This window comes from Dipodomys merriami, unplaced genomic scaffold, assembly GCF_024711535.1.
Source record: "Dipodomys merriami isolate MVZ:Mamm:240054 unplaced genomic scaffold, mDipMer1.0.p SCAF_7, whole genome shotgun sequence".
Lineage (NCBI taxonomy): Eukaryota > Metazoa > Chordata > Mammalia > Rodentia > Heteromyidae > Dipodomys > Dipodomys merriami.
Genome location: NW_027206290.1, coordinates 31,002,838 through 31,019,417, shown reverse-complemented (window position 1 = coordinate 31,019,417; position 16,580 = coordinate 31,002,838). Strand labels below are relative to the sequence as shown.

Sequence of the window (16,580 nt, the reverse complement as noted above, 5' to 3'; positions counted from 1 at the left end):
GATAGGACTGAGAGGTATTTGGGAGTTCCTGCCATGTTATCCACCTTCTTGGGGGCTGCGAAAACTGGGTTCTTCCTATGGTTCTTGGATTCTCAGTTTGGGTACAGTTTCTTGGCCTTTGTTGCGGTCTTGTTGGTTTTCTATGTGTAGGACATCTTTAAGAATCTTTTGTAGGGCTGGTTTGGTGGAGATGTATTGTTTCAATTTTTCTTTGCTATGGAAGGTTTTTATTTGGCCTTCAGTTATGAAGGAGAGTTTAGCTGGGTACAGTATTCTTGGTTGATAGTTGTTTGTTTTTAGGGCATGGAATACGTCATTCCAGGCACTTCTTGCTTTGATTGTCTCTGCTGAGAAATCTGAGGTGATTCTAATTGGTTTCCCTTTATAGGTGAGTAACCTTTTCTCCTTGACAGCTTTAAGGATCTTTTCCTTGTTCTGAGTTGATCCTGTGTGGATTATAATGTGACGGTGGGATGTCCTATTCTGGTCTGGTCTATTTGGGGTTCTAAAAGCTTCTTGTATCTGAATAGGCCTATCTTTTTGTATGTTTGGGAAGTTCTCTGCTAGGATCCTGTTAAACGAATTTCCTAGACCATTAACTTCTGTTTCTAGGTGCTCCTCTACACCCATTATCCTTAGATTAGGCCTTCTGATGCTGTCTTCCAGGTGTTGGATAGATCTATCATATTTCTTGGACTTGTCTTGGATGGTTGTATGTTCTTTCTCTATAATATCTAGGCTGTCTTCAATCCCTGAGATTTGATCTTCTGCATGGTCTAACCTGCTGTCAAGACTCTCTACTTTGTTTTTTATCTCTTTTCCTTCTAATTGGTCAGCTTTGATGGCTTGAAGTTCTTTGTTGAAGCTCTGTTTTAGGTCTTGTATGAATTTCTTTACTTCCTTAATTTGGTGTTCAGTGTTTGTTCTCAAATCACTTAGTTGGTTGGTTATGGTTTCTTTGGACTCCCATTCCTTCTGTTGGGTTCCATTCAGCACTCCCTTTGTGGTCTCCCTGACTTCCTTCAGCTCTTTGTTAATGGATTCCATGAATGCCTTTAGTGATCTTTGTGTATTCTCTACCTGGTCTCTCAATTCCTGAATTACTCTTTGATTAGCTTCCTCCCGTTTGTGGGATTCCTGCAGTTCTCTTTCTTCCCGTTCGTGGGATTTCTGCAGTTCTCTTTGAGTGTTCTCAGCCTGCTCACGCCATTCCTCCCTTTCTCTTTGAGTATTCTCAAGTTGTTCACGCAAATCCTGTATCAGTTTTTGAGTAGCTTCCTCACACTTATGATATTCCTGTATAAACTTTTGGGATGCCTCCTCTCTCTCCCTATCAGGCTCATACAGAGTCCTTTGTAAGTTGTCAAACTTCTCATTTATCATGTTTGCCACCAGTGTTTGTAGAGCTATTTGAGAACTCTCCTCTGGATTGTTCATTATCTGATCTGACCCCTGATTATCAAGATTGGGAATTGAGATACCGGGATTTGCCATTTTTCTTGTGTTTTTCCGGCTTACTCTGCCCATTTGAGATGAAAATAGCACCAGTTTTGTGCTAGAACACTATCTTAAGGCAACCATCAACCAACGTTTGCATTTATACAGTCAATAGTCTACAGATACAATCTAGTTCAACAGATACATCTATTCAACATCAAACAACTATATGTTAATGGGCTTCGAACCGCAGAGAAGAATTTGGAAAACCAGAAATTTTTAGGGTTAGGGAGAGATGTGGGTAAAAAAATAGGAATAGATTGGTGTGGGGAGGCACAGGGAGAGTTAACTATGTCCTAATCTCAATGCAGGAAATAGGTTGGGTAGGATGCAAGTAGAGAGAGAGAGAAAAAGAAGAAAGGGAAAGGGAAATAAAAAGAGACCAGAAAAAAATAGAAACGTAAAAATTAATATTATTATGGAGATTAAAAGACCATCTATTTAGAGAGGAATGTGAGTATATTAATAGAAGGGTAGGGACATAGAGGAGAAGTGAAAAACTTAAGAAAATGCTTAAAATATTATATAGGTATAAAGAGGTAGTACTGCTATTAAGGAATTTAAGTCTCAGAGGTTTTGAATTGAGTAATAAATTTGTGGATTAAGTGTGTACACAATGGGGGATAGGGTCTACTAATTAACTACAGGTTTATCTGAGGATGTGCAGGACAAGAGTTAAGTCACATAAAGAAGATCAAAAGAGAGGAAAAGGTGAAAAGGATTAGAAAGGGAGAAAAAAAGGTAGAGCTAGACAAAAAAACAAAAAGATAGTTAAGAAAGAAAGAAAAAGAGAAAGAAGACAAGAAAAGAAAGGAAAATGCACATTCATATATTCCTAAAATAAAAATTATAAGAGGAAAAAAAGTTACTGGAAAACAATTATTTTTTCAAAAAAGGCAAAAATTAAAGATTAATAAAATTTTTAGAAAAGGAAAAAAATTATATATATATAAGGAACCAAAAAAAAAAAAAGAAAGAAAAGAAAAGAAGAGGAAGAAAAAAAAAGTTCTTTGATTTTTTTTTTTTTTTTTTTTGGGGAGGGGTGGGAGGAATCCTGTATCTCCCTTTTGTCTGTAACCAGCCTCTTGTTGGAGTCTCTGGTCAGCTTGAGGTCCTGTGGCTTGATTGGTTTCTTAAGTCAGTTTGTTCGAACAGGCAGAAAAATGCTCTGCTTTACCCAAGATTTTGAGATCCCCCTCCCAGATTAGTTTCCTGGGAGGGTGATCTGCTTTGAGAATCACAAAAGAGGGGGATACAGTGGTGAGGCTAGGTTCTGGGTAGAGTTGAGGCCTTTCAACAATCAGTAGCTTTTTCCTGGGGCTATTTTGTGAAAAAAAACTCACAGAGCCCAGCCTGAAGCCGTTCTCAGGGTTTCTGTTTTTCAATTGATTGTGGAGGCTGCTAGAGGGAGGGGCAGCCTCTGGCTCTGGTTACCCAGTGAGGAAAGCCACTCCAATGGCTGGTGCCTGAGCTGGGTGACTTTTCCCTGGATGGAGCCGAGTCTGGCAGGTCACTTCGCCGCCGTTAAGTTCTTGTGACCTGCCAAATGACTCGTTTTATTCCAAGGCCTGGGTTGGAGCTGGCAACTCCTCCGAGCTTTGTCGGTATCCAAGATGGAGATCACCGGTGCTGGGGGGGAAGGGGTGGCCTTCCCTCCTCTGCTCCCAGAGAAGGAGTGAGGACATCGGGCTTCTACTCACGTCGAGTCTTGGATCCTGGGTCGTCTCTGGTCTGCACACTGCAGGATGAAGATGTCCGCTCCTTGTCGGTTCTTGCTGGTGTTGCGTAGAATCCGCTCGCCCGCTGCGTCTGGCTCCTTCGTCCTGGACTCTCTGTGTGAGCGCTCAGTTATGGCCCCGGCTGCTTTCTCCGCCACGACCCTGCCGCCGCCGCTGCGGCGGCTGCTGGCAGGCGCTCAGATGTGTCTTTTTGCCTTGGCTTCCCCTCTCTTGTCTAACTCTCTGTCCTGTGATGGCACACTTGGTGTGATTCTCTGGCTTAGGACTGTTCACTGGAACTCTAAAACTGCTTTCTATGCGAGAGCTTGTTCAGATTCCAGCTTCTCCTCCACCATCTTCCTCTGTCCTCTCATCCTCTCTTCATGATTCTTAGCTCCGACAGCAGGGAGAGAAAAGTCCCAATGCATTCAAGCACTCTTCTGAGCAGAGGTGAAGCAAGATGGCGCCGAGCATTATAATCATGTGATTCTTGACCTTGGCTCTGTTGATGTGTGTGTTGGATTATATTTATTGACTTACTATGTTAAACCATCCCTGCATCTCTGCGATGAAGCCTACCTGGTCATAGTGTATGCTTTTTTAAATGTGTTTCTGGATTCTGTTAGCTAGAATTTTGTTAAGGATCTTTGCATCTGTGTTCATCAAGGAAATTGGCCTGTAATTCTCTTTTTTGGTTGGGTCTTTGCCTGGTTTGGGGATGAGTGTGATATTGGCATCATAGAATGAGTTTGGGATAGCTCCCTCCTTCTCTGTTTCTCTGAAGAGCTTGAGGAGTATGGGTATTAGTTCTTCTTTAAAGGTCTTATAGAATTCTGTTGTGAATCCATCTGGTCCTGGGCTTTTCTTTGTTGGAAGACTTCTGATTGCTTCCTGTATCTCATTGTAGGATGTTGGCTTATTTAATTGAATTACTTCTTCTTTGCTCAGTTTGGGCAACTTGTATTTCTGTAAAAATACTTCCATTTCTGAAAGGTTTTCTTTCTTTAGAGAGTATAACTTTTGAAAGTAGTCCGTTAAAATTGTTTGGATATCTTGGATATGTGTTGTGATTTTTCCTGTGGCATCCCTAATCTTGTTAATATGGGTTTCCTCTCTTCTTTTTTAAATTAATCTTGCCAATGGTCCATCAATTTTATTTATTTTTTCAAAGAACCGGCTTTTTGTTTTGTTAATTTTGGCTATGATTCTCCTATTTTCTAATTCATTAATCTCTGCTCTTAGTTTGGTTATCTGGCTTCATCTAGTAACTTTAGGTTCCATTTTTTCATGTTTTTCTAGCTGTTTTAATTGCAACATGAGATTATTTACTTGGTCTGTCTCTATTTTCTTGATGTGGGCACTGAGGGCAATAAATTTGCCCCTCAGGACTGCTTTTACTGTGTCCCACAAGTGTGATGTGTTTTCATTATCATTGAGTTGTAGGAATTTTTAAATTTCTTCTTTAATCTCTTCCATTACCCAGGCATTGCTTAGAAGTGTGCTGTTCAATTTCCATGTATTTGAGTAATTTCTGAGGTATGCTTTGTTATTAAGAACTAGCTTGATTCCACTGTGGTCAGATAGGATACAGGGGATTATGTCCATCCCCTTGTATTTGCTTAAGTTCCTTGCATGAACTATGATATGGTCTATTTTGGAGAAAGTTCCATGAGCTGCTGAGAAGAATGTGTACTGTGTTGTTTTAGGGTGAAATACTCGGTAGATGTCAGTTAGTTGCGCTTGAAGTATGGCCTCAATTCGGTAGCTTCTTTGCCAATCCTCTGGTTGGTAGACCTGTCCTTTGGTGAGAGTGGGGTGTTAAAGTCTCCTAGTATTAGCATATTGGGATCTATTTTATTCTGTAAGTTTGAGAGTATTTGGGTGCACCAGTGTCTGGGGAATATAAGTTGATGAGGGTAATATCCTCTTCTTGGATTGTTCCCTGTATTAATATGTAGTGTCTGTCTTTGTCTTTTGTGTTGATTTTAATGAAGTTTATTTTGTCAGATATCAAGATTGTTACACCTGCTTTCTTACTGGAGGCATTTGATCGGTAGATCCTTTTCCAACCCTTCTCTCTGAGTTTGTTTGTATGTTTGGCTGAGAGGAGGGCCTCCTGAAGGTAACAGATGGATGGATAGGTCATGTTTTCTGATCTGCAGTTCTTTTTCTTTTGATTGGCGAATTAAGACCGTTGATATTGAGATCGTATAGAGAGATGTGTTGTAGTCCCTGTCATTCCCTGTTTTCCTAAGTTTTTCTTCTTTCCTTTCCTCCTGTGCTTGCTCAGTTAGACTTCTATTAATGCCTGTCTAGGTGCAGGTCCCTGTTCCTGGTGGTTTTCTTCAGGTTGTGTTCCCCCTCTTAGTATTCTTTGTAATGCTGGCTTAATGTTTATGTATTCATTTAGTTTTTCTTTGCTATTACAAATGTTCAGTTCTCCATCGAATGTGAATGCTAGCTTTGCCGGGTATATCAGTCTGGGTTGACAGTTATTGGCTCTCAGGGCTCGTATGGTACTTTCCCAGGCCTTTCTTGCATTCAGTGTTTGTGTGGAAAGATCTGCAGTGATTCTATTTTTTTTCCCATTGTAGTATAACTCCTTCTTCATTTTTGCTGCATGCAAGATTGTTTCCTTATTATTCAGATCTATCATTTTTACTATAATGTGTCTAGAAGTGTTTCTCCTGGAATCTTGCTTGTTAGGTGTTCTATATGCTTCTGTTATGTAGGTAAGATGTTCTTTTATGAGATGGGGAAATTTTTCACTGGTTATCTTGTTGAATAGGTGTTGCATTCCCTTGCTTTGATATTCCTCACCTTCATCCACTCCAATTATACGAAGGCTAAATTTCTTGGCACTATCCGCTTGCTCTTGAGTTTCCCTTTGGCATAATTTAAGTGATTTTTCCATATCTGTCATTTTTTGGTCCAATTGGTGTATTCTGTCTTCTGTATCTGACACTCTACATTCCATTTCGTTCACTCTGTTAACTATGGTTTCCATTGTACTTTGCATGGAGGAAATGGACTTATTTATGGATTCGATGTTGGTTCTCAAAGTATTAATCTCACCTCTTATTGAGGTGTGTACTGCCTCTATTTTTGCACTAATCTCACCTCTTAGTGACCTGTGTGCTGCCTCTATTTTTGCATGCATCTTCTGTTTGAGATCCTGCATCTCTTTCGATATTTGAACCCCGTGTTCTTTCAATTTCTGGTCTATTTCTCACTTTATTTCTTGAGTCATTGCCTCCAGCATCCCTTGGATGTAGCTTTTGTCTTCCATTCCTGCTTTGCTCCCACTGGGGTTCTCCCCTGGGTAGCTGCTGGCTTTTGGGGATAGCTTGCTATCCTGAGTGTTGATAAACCTTGTAATTTTTCTCTGTGATTTTTACATGGGGATTCAGGGACTATTGGAGACTAATCTGAAATTTTGTTTTGGTCAATAGGTGTCTGTCTTTGCTTGGTTGCTGTTTTTGTGCTGGTAGAGAGAGTCTGTACCTGATCTCGGTTCTGTTGGGGGCCGACTTCTAGCTGCTGGTCTGACTTACATAGGGTTCTGGGCTCTCTGCTGTAGATCACTGGCAGTTCCTGTCTTTAGAAGGGTTGAGCAGCCTAGACTGCTCCTGTTTGCTCCTACAGGTGCTCTTGGTGAGATTGGATGTGCTGGATGCACTCTCCCAGATGCTGGAGTCTGCTATCGGCTCCTGATTTTTTTTTTTGTTTTGTTTTGTTTTTTGTTTTGGCTGGTTGTGGGCTTGAACTCTGGACTTGGGCGCTGTCCCTCAGCTCTTCAGCTCAAGGCCGGCACCCTACCACTTGAGCCACAGCACCACTTCCAGCCCTTTCTGCTTATGTGGTGCTGAGGAATCAGATCCAGGGCCTCATGCACCCAAGACAAGCACTCTACTGCTGAGCCACCTTACCAGCCTGAGCTCCTGACTATTATCAGGTGCTGGCAGCCTGTGTTGTCCAATTCCCAGCCTAGAATATATGGATCAGGTTCTGGTGGGGTTTGGGCTTCTCTTGTCCTGAACCCCCGGGTCTTTTGCTGTCACAGGCATGATTCCCAGGGGGTACAGTTCCCTGTTTTTTCCCCCTCTGCTGAGGCATATGCTCAGCTTCTGACTTCAGTTGGGAGGAGTTGGTTGTGTTGCTCAGGCATTGGATCCCCAGGCCAGGTCCCGGCCCCCAGCCTGGGGCAGACCAGTTGGACCTGTGCTGCTGTGTATCCTGCCTAGGTTACGCAGCCTGGAGTACACAGTTCAAATTTCTTCCACTGTTGGGTGTTTTGACCCAGGGGCACTGTTCCTGGCTTGGGTGTTTAAGCTCCCTTCCAGGGGCGCTCTTGCTCTAGCCTGGCCAGCTGGGTGTGGTTCATGGGCTGGTGGAGCTCTCGAACAGTACCCAGTTTTAGTGGGTCCTGTGGTCCAGATGTTGGGGTAGGGGGTCTGGGTCAGGGCCTGGGGATTCCCACCAGCTCTGGTCTCCCTTGAGGGATACACTGTCCCCTGTGGGGTACTCACCCTGGAGCTAGTTGTTGTTTCTGTGTGATGTAGGTCTTTGGTTGCCATTGCAATCAGAGTTCCGTTGAGGTGGTTGTGGGCTAGGCTGGGCGGTGGTGGCTCTGCGTGTTTCTCCTGTGTGTCTGCCTCAGTTTATTCCAAAAACTTAAATTGCAAAGTATGAATAGCAACTATTTATCAGTGTTATTGATAATTGTCTTTCCTGAAGGCTATTATTATCATGAAATTCCTTAACTTAATTCTCACCATCAATTTATGATGTTGGAGGTTTGAGCCCAGTTTTATGCATGAAGGAAGTGAGACTGAGAGAACAAAATGACAAAGCATCATATCCAATCTATGTGATACACGTAGGAAATCTCGATCATGGAGTGTATGTGATTAACCAGACCATCACTTAACCAGGAGTACTTAGCTGTGGAAATACTGTGCAAAGACTTTTCTCACAGCAATAACCCTGATCTTTTTCAGGGCACATTTTAGCACTTTATACCTGGAGTGGCTGGATGATCGCATCTGGTTCCCAAGATAAGACTGTTAGGTTCTGGGATCTGCGAGTTCCAAGCTGTGTTCGTGTTGTTGGCACAACATTTCATGGAACTGGTAAGTTTTCTCTTAATTTGAATGAAGTTATCTGAGAAAGAACTTTATAAATTATACTGTTCTACTTTCTCCTGTCTGCATGTATAAAAAGATAGAAGTTATGACTAAATGCTCTGTATTTTATTGATTACTTTTATTTCTTTAAAATGCTTTTGTTTGTTACTATATTTATAAAAATAATAATTGATCTTAGGACAGCAAGGTCCATGGAGAGATTAAGTTTTGTGTTCCAAATTATTTTGTTAGCAGGGCAGTTTTGGAGCACAGACCTTTAAAAATATTCTTTCTAGCCAGGCACAAGTGGCTCATGCCTATAATCCTAGCTACTCAAGAGGCTGAGATCTGAGAATCATGGTTCAAAGCCAGCCCGGGCAGGAAAGTCCAGAGACTCTTACCTCCAATTAACCACCAGAAAACTGGAAGTGGAGCTGTGGCTCAAGTAGTAGAGCACTAGCCTTGAGATGAAGAGCTCAGGGACAGTGCCCAGGCCCAGAGTTCAAGCCCCACAACTGAAAAAAAGAATCTTTTTAATGAGCCCATGAACAATGACTTACATTTTATTCTAGCTGCTTAGGAGACAGAGATTAGGAGGATCATGATTGGAGGCCAGCCCAGACAAAAAGACCCCATCTTTATAGACAGATCTGGGTGAGGCAGCTCACATCTGTGAGGCATGAATAGGAAAATTATGGTCTCAAACTGTTCCCAGGAAAAAAGCATAAGACTGTATCTGAGAAATAGCAAGCAAGCCAAAAATGGGTTGAGGGTATGGATCATCAAACCTTCCTAGCAAACATGAGGCTCTGAGTTTAAACCTTGTTACTAGCTAAAAAGAAAAAAGAAAAAAACAAAAACAGTATTGCTCTTAGAATTAGGTGCTATCCCTAATACTCTATTTAACTTTCTGTCTCTCAGAGACAGTAATTTTTAACTTTTATAGTTCTTTTCATTTCATATTTGTTTCCATATTTCAAATAACAATTATAATACTTTAATAATTATGTATTGACTTCTCTATCATATAATATGAAGATTTTATATCACTTTCTGATTATTATTATCTTCTCCATACTGGAGATTGAACTTCTGGGCCTGTCCTTGTTGGCAGGTACTCTATTCAACCACAGTCCCCAGCTTTCACTCTCTGACTTTCGTTGGTTTTTAAGAGTGTCATGGACTTTCCTGGCCAGGGTTAATTTCTAATTGTGATCCTCTTATCCCAGCCTCTTGAGTAGCTAGGATTATAGGCAAGAGTCACCGACCCACGACTTTTATTTTAAATCACCAAAGTCTTTTCACCATTTAATATGATGTACTTGTTTTCTTATTTATTGCTTATCTTCTCCAGTAGATATTAAGTTGTACAAAAGTAATAGTAATACCTGTTTTTGTGATATATTTGTATTTATTCATCATATTGTATACAGGAGTCATACGTGTTTTATTTTCCAGAATAGACAATGTCTACTATATAGTGGTAGGCCAAGGGAGTAGTGATTTGATAATCACTTTTTAAATAAATAAATCTATGTTTTTGTTGGCATCATCACCTTTGTATGTTTCATATTTCTTCTGTGAGTCAACTGTTCTAATTTTCCCTAACTTCTATGATTGTCCTCTTATTTCCTTATGTCAGTATATGACTATTGGGCAGTCAAGCAAGGTTATTTGATATCTGGGACTCATTTAAAAAGCTTTTCGCTTGCAGGGTGCTGGTGGCTCATGCCTATATTCTAGCTACTCAGGAAAAGTCCGAGACTCTTATCTCCAATAAACTACTCAGAAAAAGCCAGAAGTGGCACTAAGGCCCAAGGGGAAGAACTCTAGGCTTGAACACAAATAGGCTCAGGGCCAGTACCCAGACCCTGAGTTCAAGCATGACTGGCAAAAAAAGTTCTGCCCCACCCCACCCCCCTCTCCCCGTCTAGGCAGTTAGTTGCAATATTGTTGTTCTTCCCTCACTCTGAAATCTCTCTGTCCTTGTTCAAGTCTTTATTCCCTTATTATTTTATTATTCTATCTTGTCTTCCAGTGGCTTACCTTATTTTACAATCTTTTTATTTTATTTTGATACACATTTTCACTTAGTTTAACTTAACAAAAGTACTGTTTGGATCATATAATTCTCTTGCTTAGAAGTCCACAGTGATGCTTCACTATATGCAGAAACAATTTAAGCCCTGTAGTGCTTAAGATCTTGCTTTCCCTTTCTGCCCCCAGTACTGAGGATTAAACTCAGTCTTGTGTCTGCAGGGCAGGGCCTCTACTACTTGAGTCAGGCCTTTTCTAGATAGGGTCTTGCTTTATGCCCTGGCCTGCCTGAGCTGTGGTCCTCATACTCATGTTTACCCATGTCACTGGCAATGACAGGTGAGTGATATTATAACTAACCATCAGTTGAGATAGAGTCTCTCAAACTTTTATGCTGGGGCTGGCCTCAAATCCCTGTCCTCCAATCTGTGCCTCCCAAGTCCCTAGGATTAATTATAGGTTTGAACCACCATGCCAAATGCTGCCTTGAAGGGTTTTTTTATACTTTTCTTCTAAGTATGTCCTCATATATTCTTTTTTTTTTTTTTTTGTCTGTCGTGGGGCTTGAACTCTGGGCCTGGGCGCTGTCCCTCAGCTCTTCAGCTCATGGCAAGCGCTCTACCGCTTGAGCCACAGTGCCACCTCCAGTTTTCTAGTAGCTTATTGGAGATAAGAGTCTCACAGACTTTCCTGCCCGGGCTGGCTTTGAACCGCAGTCCTCAGATCTCAGCCTCCTGAGTAGCTAGGATTACAGGTGTGAGCCACCAGTGCCCGGCTTATATATTCTTTCTGACCATCATAGTTCTCTTTTTTTTTTCTAGGTCAAAATTTTGAGAGAAGATTACACAGGCATGTCTCTGTGTCTGTGTACATGTGTAGTTATTCTGTTCATTATTATTATTAATAATTAATTATTTTGTGTCAGTCATGGGGCTTGAACTCTAGGCTTGGTTGCTGTCCCTGTGCTCTTCAGCTCAAGGCCAGCTCTACGACTTGAGCCACAGCACCACTTCTGGTTTTCTCCTGGTTTATTGGAGATAAAAGTTTTGTGGATTTTCCTGCCTGGGCTGGCTTTGAACTGTGATCCTCAGATCTCAGCCTCCTTAGTAGCTAGGATTACAGGCATGAGCCACTGGCCCACAGCTTCTGTTCATTATTTTTAAGATCTAACCTATGACTCTTTTATTAGTCTTTATTAAGACCCTTTTATTAGTCTTCCCAGACTACCTTGGAGAACAGCAGTGTTCTTCAATCTTATTTTTTTATGATTGACCTCCCTCAAGGAGGTCTAACAAGAAAATTTCTAACAAGAAAAATTAAATATGAAGGAATAAGATTTTGCTAGAGAAATGTGAGCTTTGGAGAACCTATAAAATATTCTTAGTATTTTAAGATTTTTGTCAAAAAAACCCTCACAAAACAAAACAAAAACAGTGGCTCAACCCTGTAATTCTACCTATTTAGGAGGCTGAGATCTAAGGACTGTGGTTCAAAGTTATCCTAGGCAGTAAAGTCTTTTCTTATCTCCACCAAAAAGCCAGAGAAGAGCTATGATTCAAGTGGTAGAATGCAAGCCTTGAATGAAGAATTTGAGGATAGCATCAGGCCCTGAGTTCAAGCCCCAATACTGACAAACATACGAATAAGCAATAAAAAGGTTTTATATCCTAATAATCTTTTTTTTTTTTGCCACTCAAGCTGCTTAAATTCAAGGCCTGAACACTGTCCCTGAGGTTTTTTGCTGAAGGCTAGTGTCTATCACTTTAGTCACAGTTCCATTTGCTGCTTTTTTGGTAGTTAATTGGAGATTCGAGTCTCATGAACTTTCCTGATAGCTGGCTTTGAACCATGATCCCCCAATTTTAGTCTCTTGAGTAGCTAGGATTACATACATGAGCTACCTAATCCTGGCTGTAAGAACCATTTGAATCCCCTTCATTGAGAATATATGGCAGGGTTAAGGCTCTAGTTTTTGGATTCAGAACTTATTTTCTGTTGATAGTAAATCTTAAGTTGCTTTAGGATATTTCTAATATTAAAATAAACATTTATAATTGTTTTTTAAAGGTTATAAAAATTTAAAAATTATAAAAATTTATATATTTTTATAATTGCCCTAAAATATAATTTGTTAATTTTATTGTTCCTCCAATTAGACAGTGAATATGGGGGTATTTCCAGATGTTTAAATGACAGTGAATACACTGGATTAGGAGAGCCACTTTCTCTAATGTGGCTTGTCAATTGTAGTATTGATAATACTGTTACGATGGTTTCTTTCAAATGACAAAATCAGACTTTCATTCCTCACAGAATCTTGCTTCAGACCTAGCCCCACAAAAGATACAAATGCTTATTGGTTGGCTATTAATTTTGACTTTTGTTCTCTGATACTGAAGAGTATTGATAAGCTACATTAAAACATTGGTGTGTGGTTCAGTGAAAAATAATTACCCATGATGCAGGTTAGGTATATTGATTTTCTGTATTGAGACTTTGATTCCCTCACTACAGGCAGTGCAGTGGCATCAGTAGCTGTAGATCCCAGTGGCCGGCTTTTAGCTACTGGTCAAGAAGACTCCAGCTGCATGTTGTATGACATAAGAGGAGGAAGAATGGTTCAGAGTTACCACCCTCATTCCAGTGATGTCCGTTCTGTTCGCTTTTCCCCTGGAGCTCACTACTTGCTAACCGGCTCTTATGATATGAAAATAAAGGTGACAGACCTACAAGGTGATTGAGATTAACCTCTCTTTCTCTGATTTTAGTCTCTTTTAATTTTTATTCTTTTGTGTGTGTGTGAATTTGGTGTAATTGACTCTATAGCATTTTCAGATACTATGTTTATTAAGCAGATTACTTAAACTGCATGAGAGTTTCTTGTAGCAAGTTATTAAGTAAACAGTGAATCTTTATATTGTTGAATAATTTTATCTATTATAGTAAATTATAATGAGATAAATGATAGATATATGCAAACTTACTAGCTTAAAGAAAAACTTTTTAAAAAGGGGTTGGCTATTTAGCTAGGTGGAAAAGCACTTGCTAGGCAAGTGCAAGGCCTTGAGTTTGGTCTTTGACTATGCAGAAAAAAATCTCATTCCATTAAACAGATTATTTCAACTGCATGAGGGAGTGAAGGGCCAGGGAATCAGTGACACTTCCTAGGTTTCTGGGCAACCAGATGTTGCCATAAGTTGAGAGAGGAAAATGGGTGGGAGGAGGAATTCTTGAAAAGCAAACCAAGAAGTTAAGTTTTAGACAAGTCAAATTTAGGATGAAAGGTTCCTTGGATACTAATCTGAAGTTTAGGTAAGAAGTTAAGGTTGGAGATAAAATGTGTGTGAACCATAAGAATGTAAATGACCAAGGTACAATACGAAATTTCATACAAAGTGAGGTAGCAAAGGAATTGATAAATGGGCACTGGTGGCTCATGCCTGTAATCCTAACTACTCAGGAGGCTGAGATCTGAGGATCTCAGTTCAAAGCCAGCGCGGGCAGGAAAAACCGTGAAACTTTTTTTTTGTCAGTTGTGGGGCTTGAACCCTGGGCTTGAGCGGTGTCCTTGCGCTCTTCAGCTCAAGGCTAGTGCTCTACCACTTGAGCCACTGCACCACTTCCGGTTTTCTGAGTGGGTACTGGAGATAAGAGTCTCACGGTTTTTCTTGCCAGGGCTGGCTTTGAACTGTGATCCTCAGATCTCAGCCTCCTGAGTAGCTAGGATTACAGGCGTGAGCCACCAATGCCTTGGCTTAAGCTGTGAAACTCCTATCTCCAATAAACCACCAGAAAACTGGAAGTGGCACTGTGCCTCAAGTGGTAGAGTGCTAGCCTTGAGCTGAAGAGCTGAGGGACAGCACTCACTCAGGCCCAGAGTTCAAGCCTATGACCAAAAAAATAAATAAGTAAAAGGAATTGATAAAATCTGCAGGATGACAATTAGAATTCCACAATCTTTCAAATTAGGAAGAGAAGAAAAGGCAGCAAAGAAGGGGACAAAGAAGGAGTCAGGGTGCAATCAAGTGGAGGGGCTGCAGCCATGTCAAATGTTAGTGTGTATGTTACCAAGTTCTACTAGCACGATTTATCCCTATTTAAAACATACATACCATAGTATTTAAAAAGCAGGAAGCCTGTAGAATGTATGCAAATGCTTATTTTGTCTTGAAAATGAACGTATTCTTTTCTTCTTAATTTAGGGGACCTCACTAAGCAGCTTCCTATCATGGTGGTAGGGGAGCACAAGGACAAAGTGATTCAGTGCAGGTGGCACACCCAGGACCTCTCCTTCCTGTCGTCCTCTGCAGACAGAACTGTAACTCTCTGGACTTACAGTGGCTAGTGGACACCCTATGTTACTCTGTGCTACGGAAGTCCAGAGACTTAAGACTACTGAATTGTGAAAACTCCAAATCTGAAGAACTCAGACTGTTCGAGAGTGGTTTAGCACGAGGAAACCCTTTATTCCCCTGTGTGCTGTTGGTAGGAGGTATTGGGTGATGGTGGTCCGCAGTGCTTTCTGTCTTCCATGTGAGCTTGTGCTGCGCTCACCCGCTATGTGTAGTCTCCTTGCCAAAGTCTGCAGAAGAGCTCTTACGTTGTTGTTGTGCACTCCAAGTCAAGGTGGATAATGTGTTTACGGTTTTTTTGTTAAATGCATTCCTCAGTCTCAAATAAGTTTTTTATATATACATTGAAACTGAATTTAAGTGTATTATTACATATAATGTCACCACCTTCTACTTTGCTCTTCTCACCATCCCATATTTGATCACTTTTCTTCTAGTGGCCAGAATTTTATGTCTCCCAAAATTTACATTGTTGTTTTCACTTAAGGATCATTATGGAGTTTAAAGATGAATGGAAAACTGCTTCTTAGTTCATTATGTGGTATAGGCTTCTTTTTAAAAAATTCTCAAACCCAGGGATATGGTTATTATCCTGTCACATAATTTTGTTTCAGGCTAAAAGGTTCATGTGTTTGCTTCAGAAACTTGTTCATTTCAATATCTTGAATGCAACAAGATACCTCCTTCAAAAATAGTACAGAGCAACAGTATGCAATGCGATATTTGATGGAGCAATTATTTACTGGCTAGCATTTTCCTCTTAAAATTTAAAAACTTTGCCATAGACCATAGCGTGTCTTGAAATGCTATGTCTGCATGATAATTTAAAAATGGGAAATTTAAACTTTGCACTCCAAAAACTTACTTGGATTTTTTTCTGATGCCGTTTTGTGTGATACAGAATAATGATTTTGTTTCTATGGCATTGTAGATCCTAACATTTATGTATCTTTATTTTCATATTGTACAGTAATTTTAAGTTATTAAATAGGCTATTTTATTTATTTTCAACTGCAGTTGTATTGGTACTAATTATTGAATTGTCTGTGCACTGTATGTAGCAAGCATTTTAAATCTATTGTGCACATGTGGAAAGGATACTAGACGTGTAACTGTGCTTTTATTTCAATAAAGATCTCTTGACACTGAAACTATATATGTTTCTCAGAGTCTGTGGATTTCCAGTGTTGTTTTCCAGTTTACTTGGTGGAAGTGGGTCCAATAGAAGAACTCCATGATCATTTTTTTATATGTGTACCAGTACTGGGGCTTGAACTCAGAGCTAGGAGCTTTCCCTAAGCTCTTTTTGCTCAAGACTGGTGCTCTACCACTTGAGCCACAGCTTTACTTCCAGCTTTTTGGTGGTTAATGGAAGATCAAACTTTCCTGCCCAGGTTGGCTTCCAACCACAGTGCTCAGATTTCAGACTCCTGAATAGCCAGGATTACAGGATGGGCCACCCAGTCATAATCAGTTTCTTACTACTAATGTGCTTTTTAACTCTTGATAAGGTCATTACTTTTATGTCTTCTTTCTGTTTTTTCTTAGTTTTCCATTGTCCCTTGTATATGCTAGGCAAATGCTCTACTACTATGCCATGTCCTCAGCCTTGTATTGTGATTTTTTTTAATTAATAAAAACAAGGCAAGGGCTGAGAGAGCACCTCAGTGGTAAAGTGCTTGTCGAGCATGTGTAAGGACTTAGGTTTGATCCCTCCCATCCCCACTGCTGAATGAATGTATAAATTCTAACTCACATCCCAAGTATGTTGGATTTGATACTTCTGCATAAAATCTAGTTTGATTTTGGACATTCATTAGGTACATAGTTTTTCCCTTTGAGGCAGCAGA

General features: G+C 40.3%; 1 protein-coding gene across 2 annotated transcripts in view; it reads left to right on the top strand.

Annotated features, from left to right (window-relative positions):
* The window catches only part of Wdr47 (WD repeat domain 47), an 87,050-nt gene extending 71,166 nt beyond the window's left edge, over positions 1–15,884 (top strand). For both annotated transcript variants that reach the window (XM_070006183.1, XM_070006182.1), the window contains exons 13-15: positions 8,216–8,347; positions 12,893–13,111; positions 14,581–15,884. In XM_070006183.1, the coding sequence (XP_069862284.1) occupies positions 8,216–8,347; positions 12,893–13,111; positions 14,581–14,723 (494 nt within the window). In that variant the 3' untranslated portion in view covers positions 14,724–15,884. The remainder of the gene's footprint in view (positions 1–8,215; positions 8,348–12,892; positions 13,112–14,580) is intronic.
* The last annotated feature ends 696 nt before the right edge of the window (positions 15,885–16,580 follow it).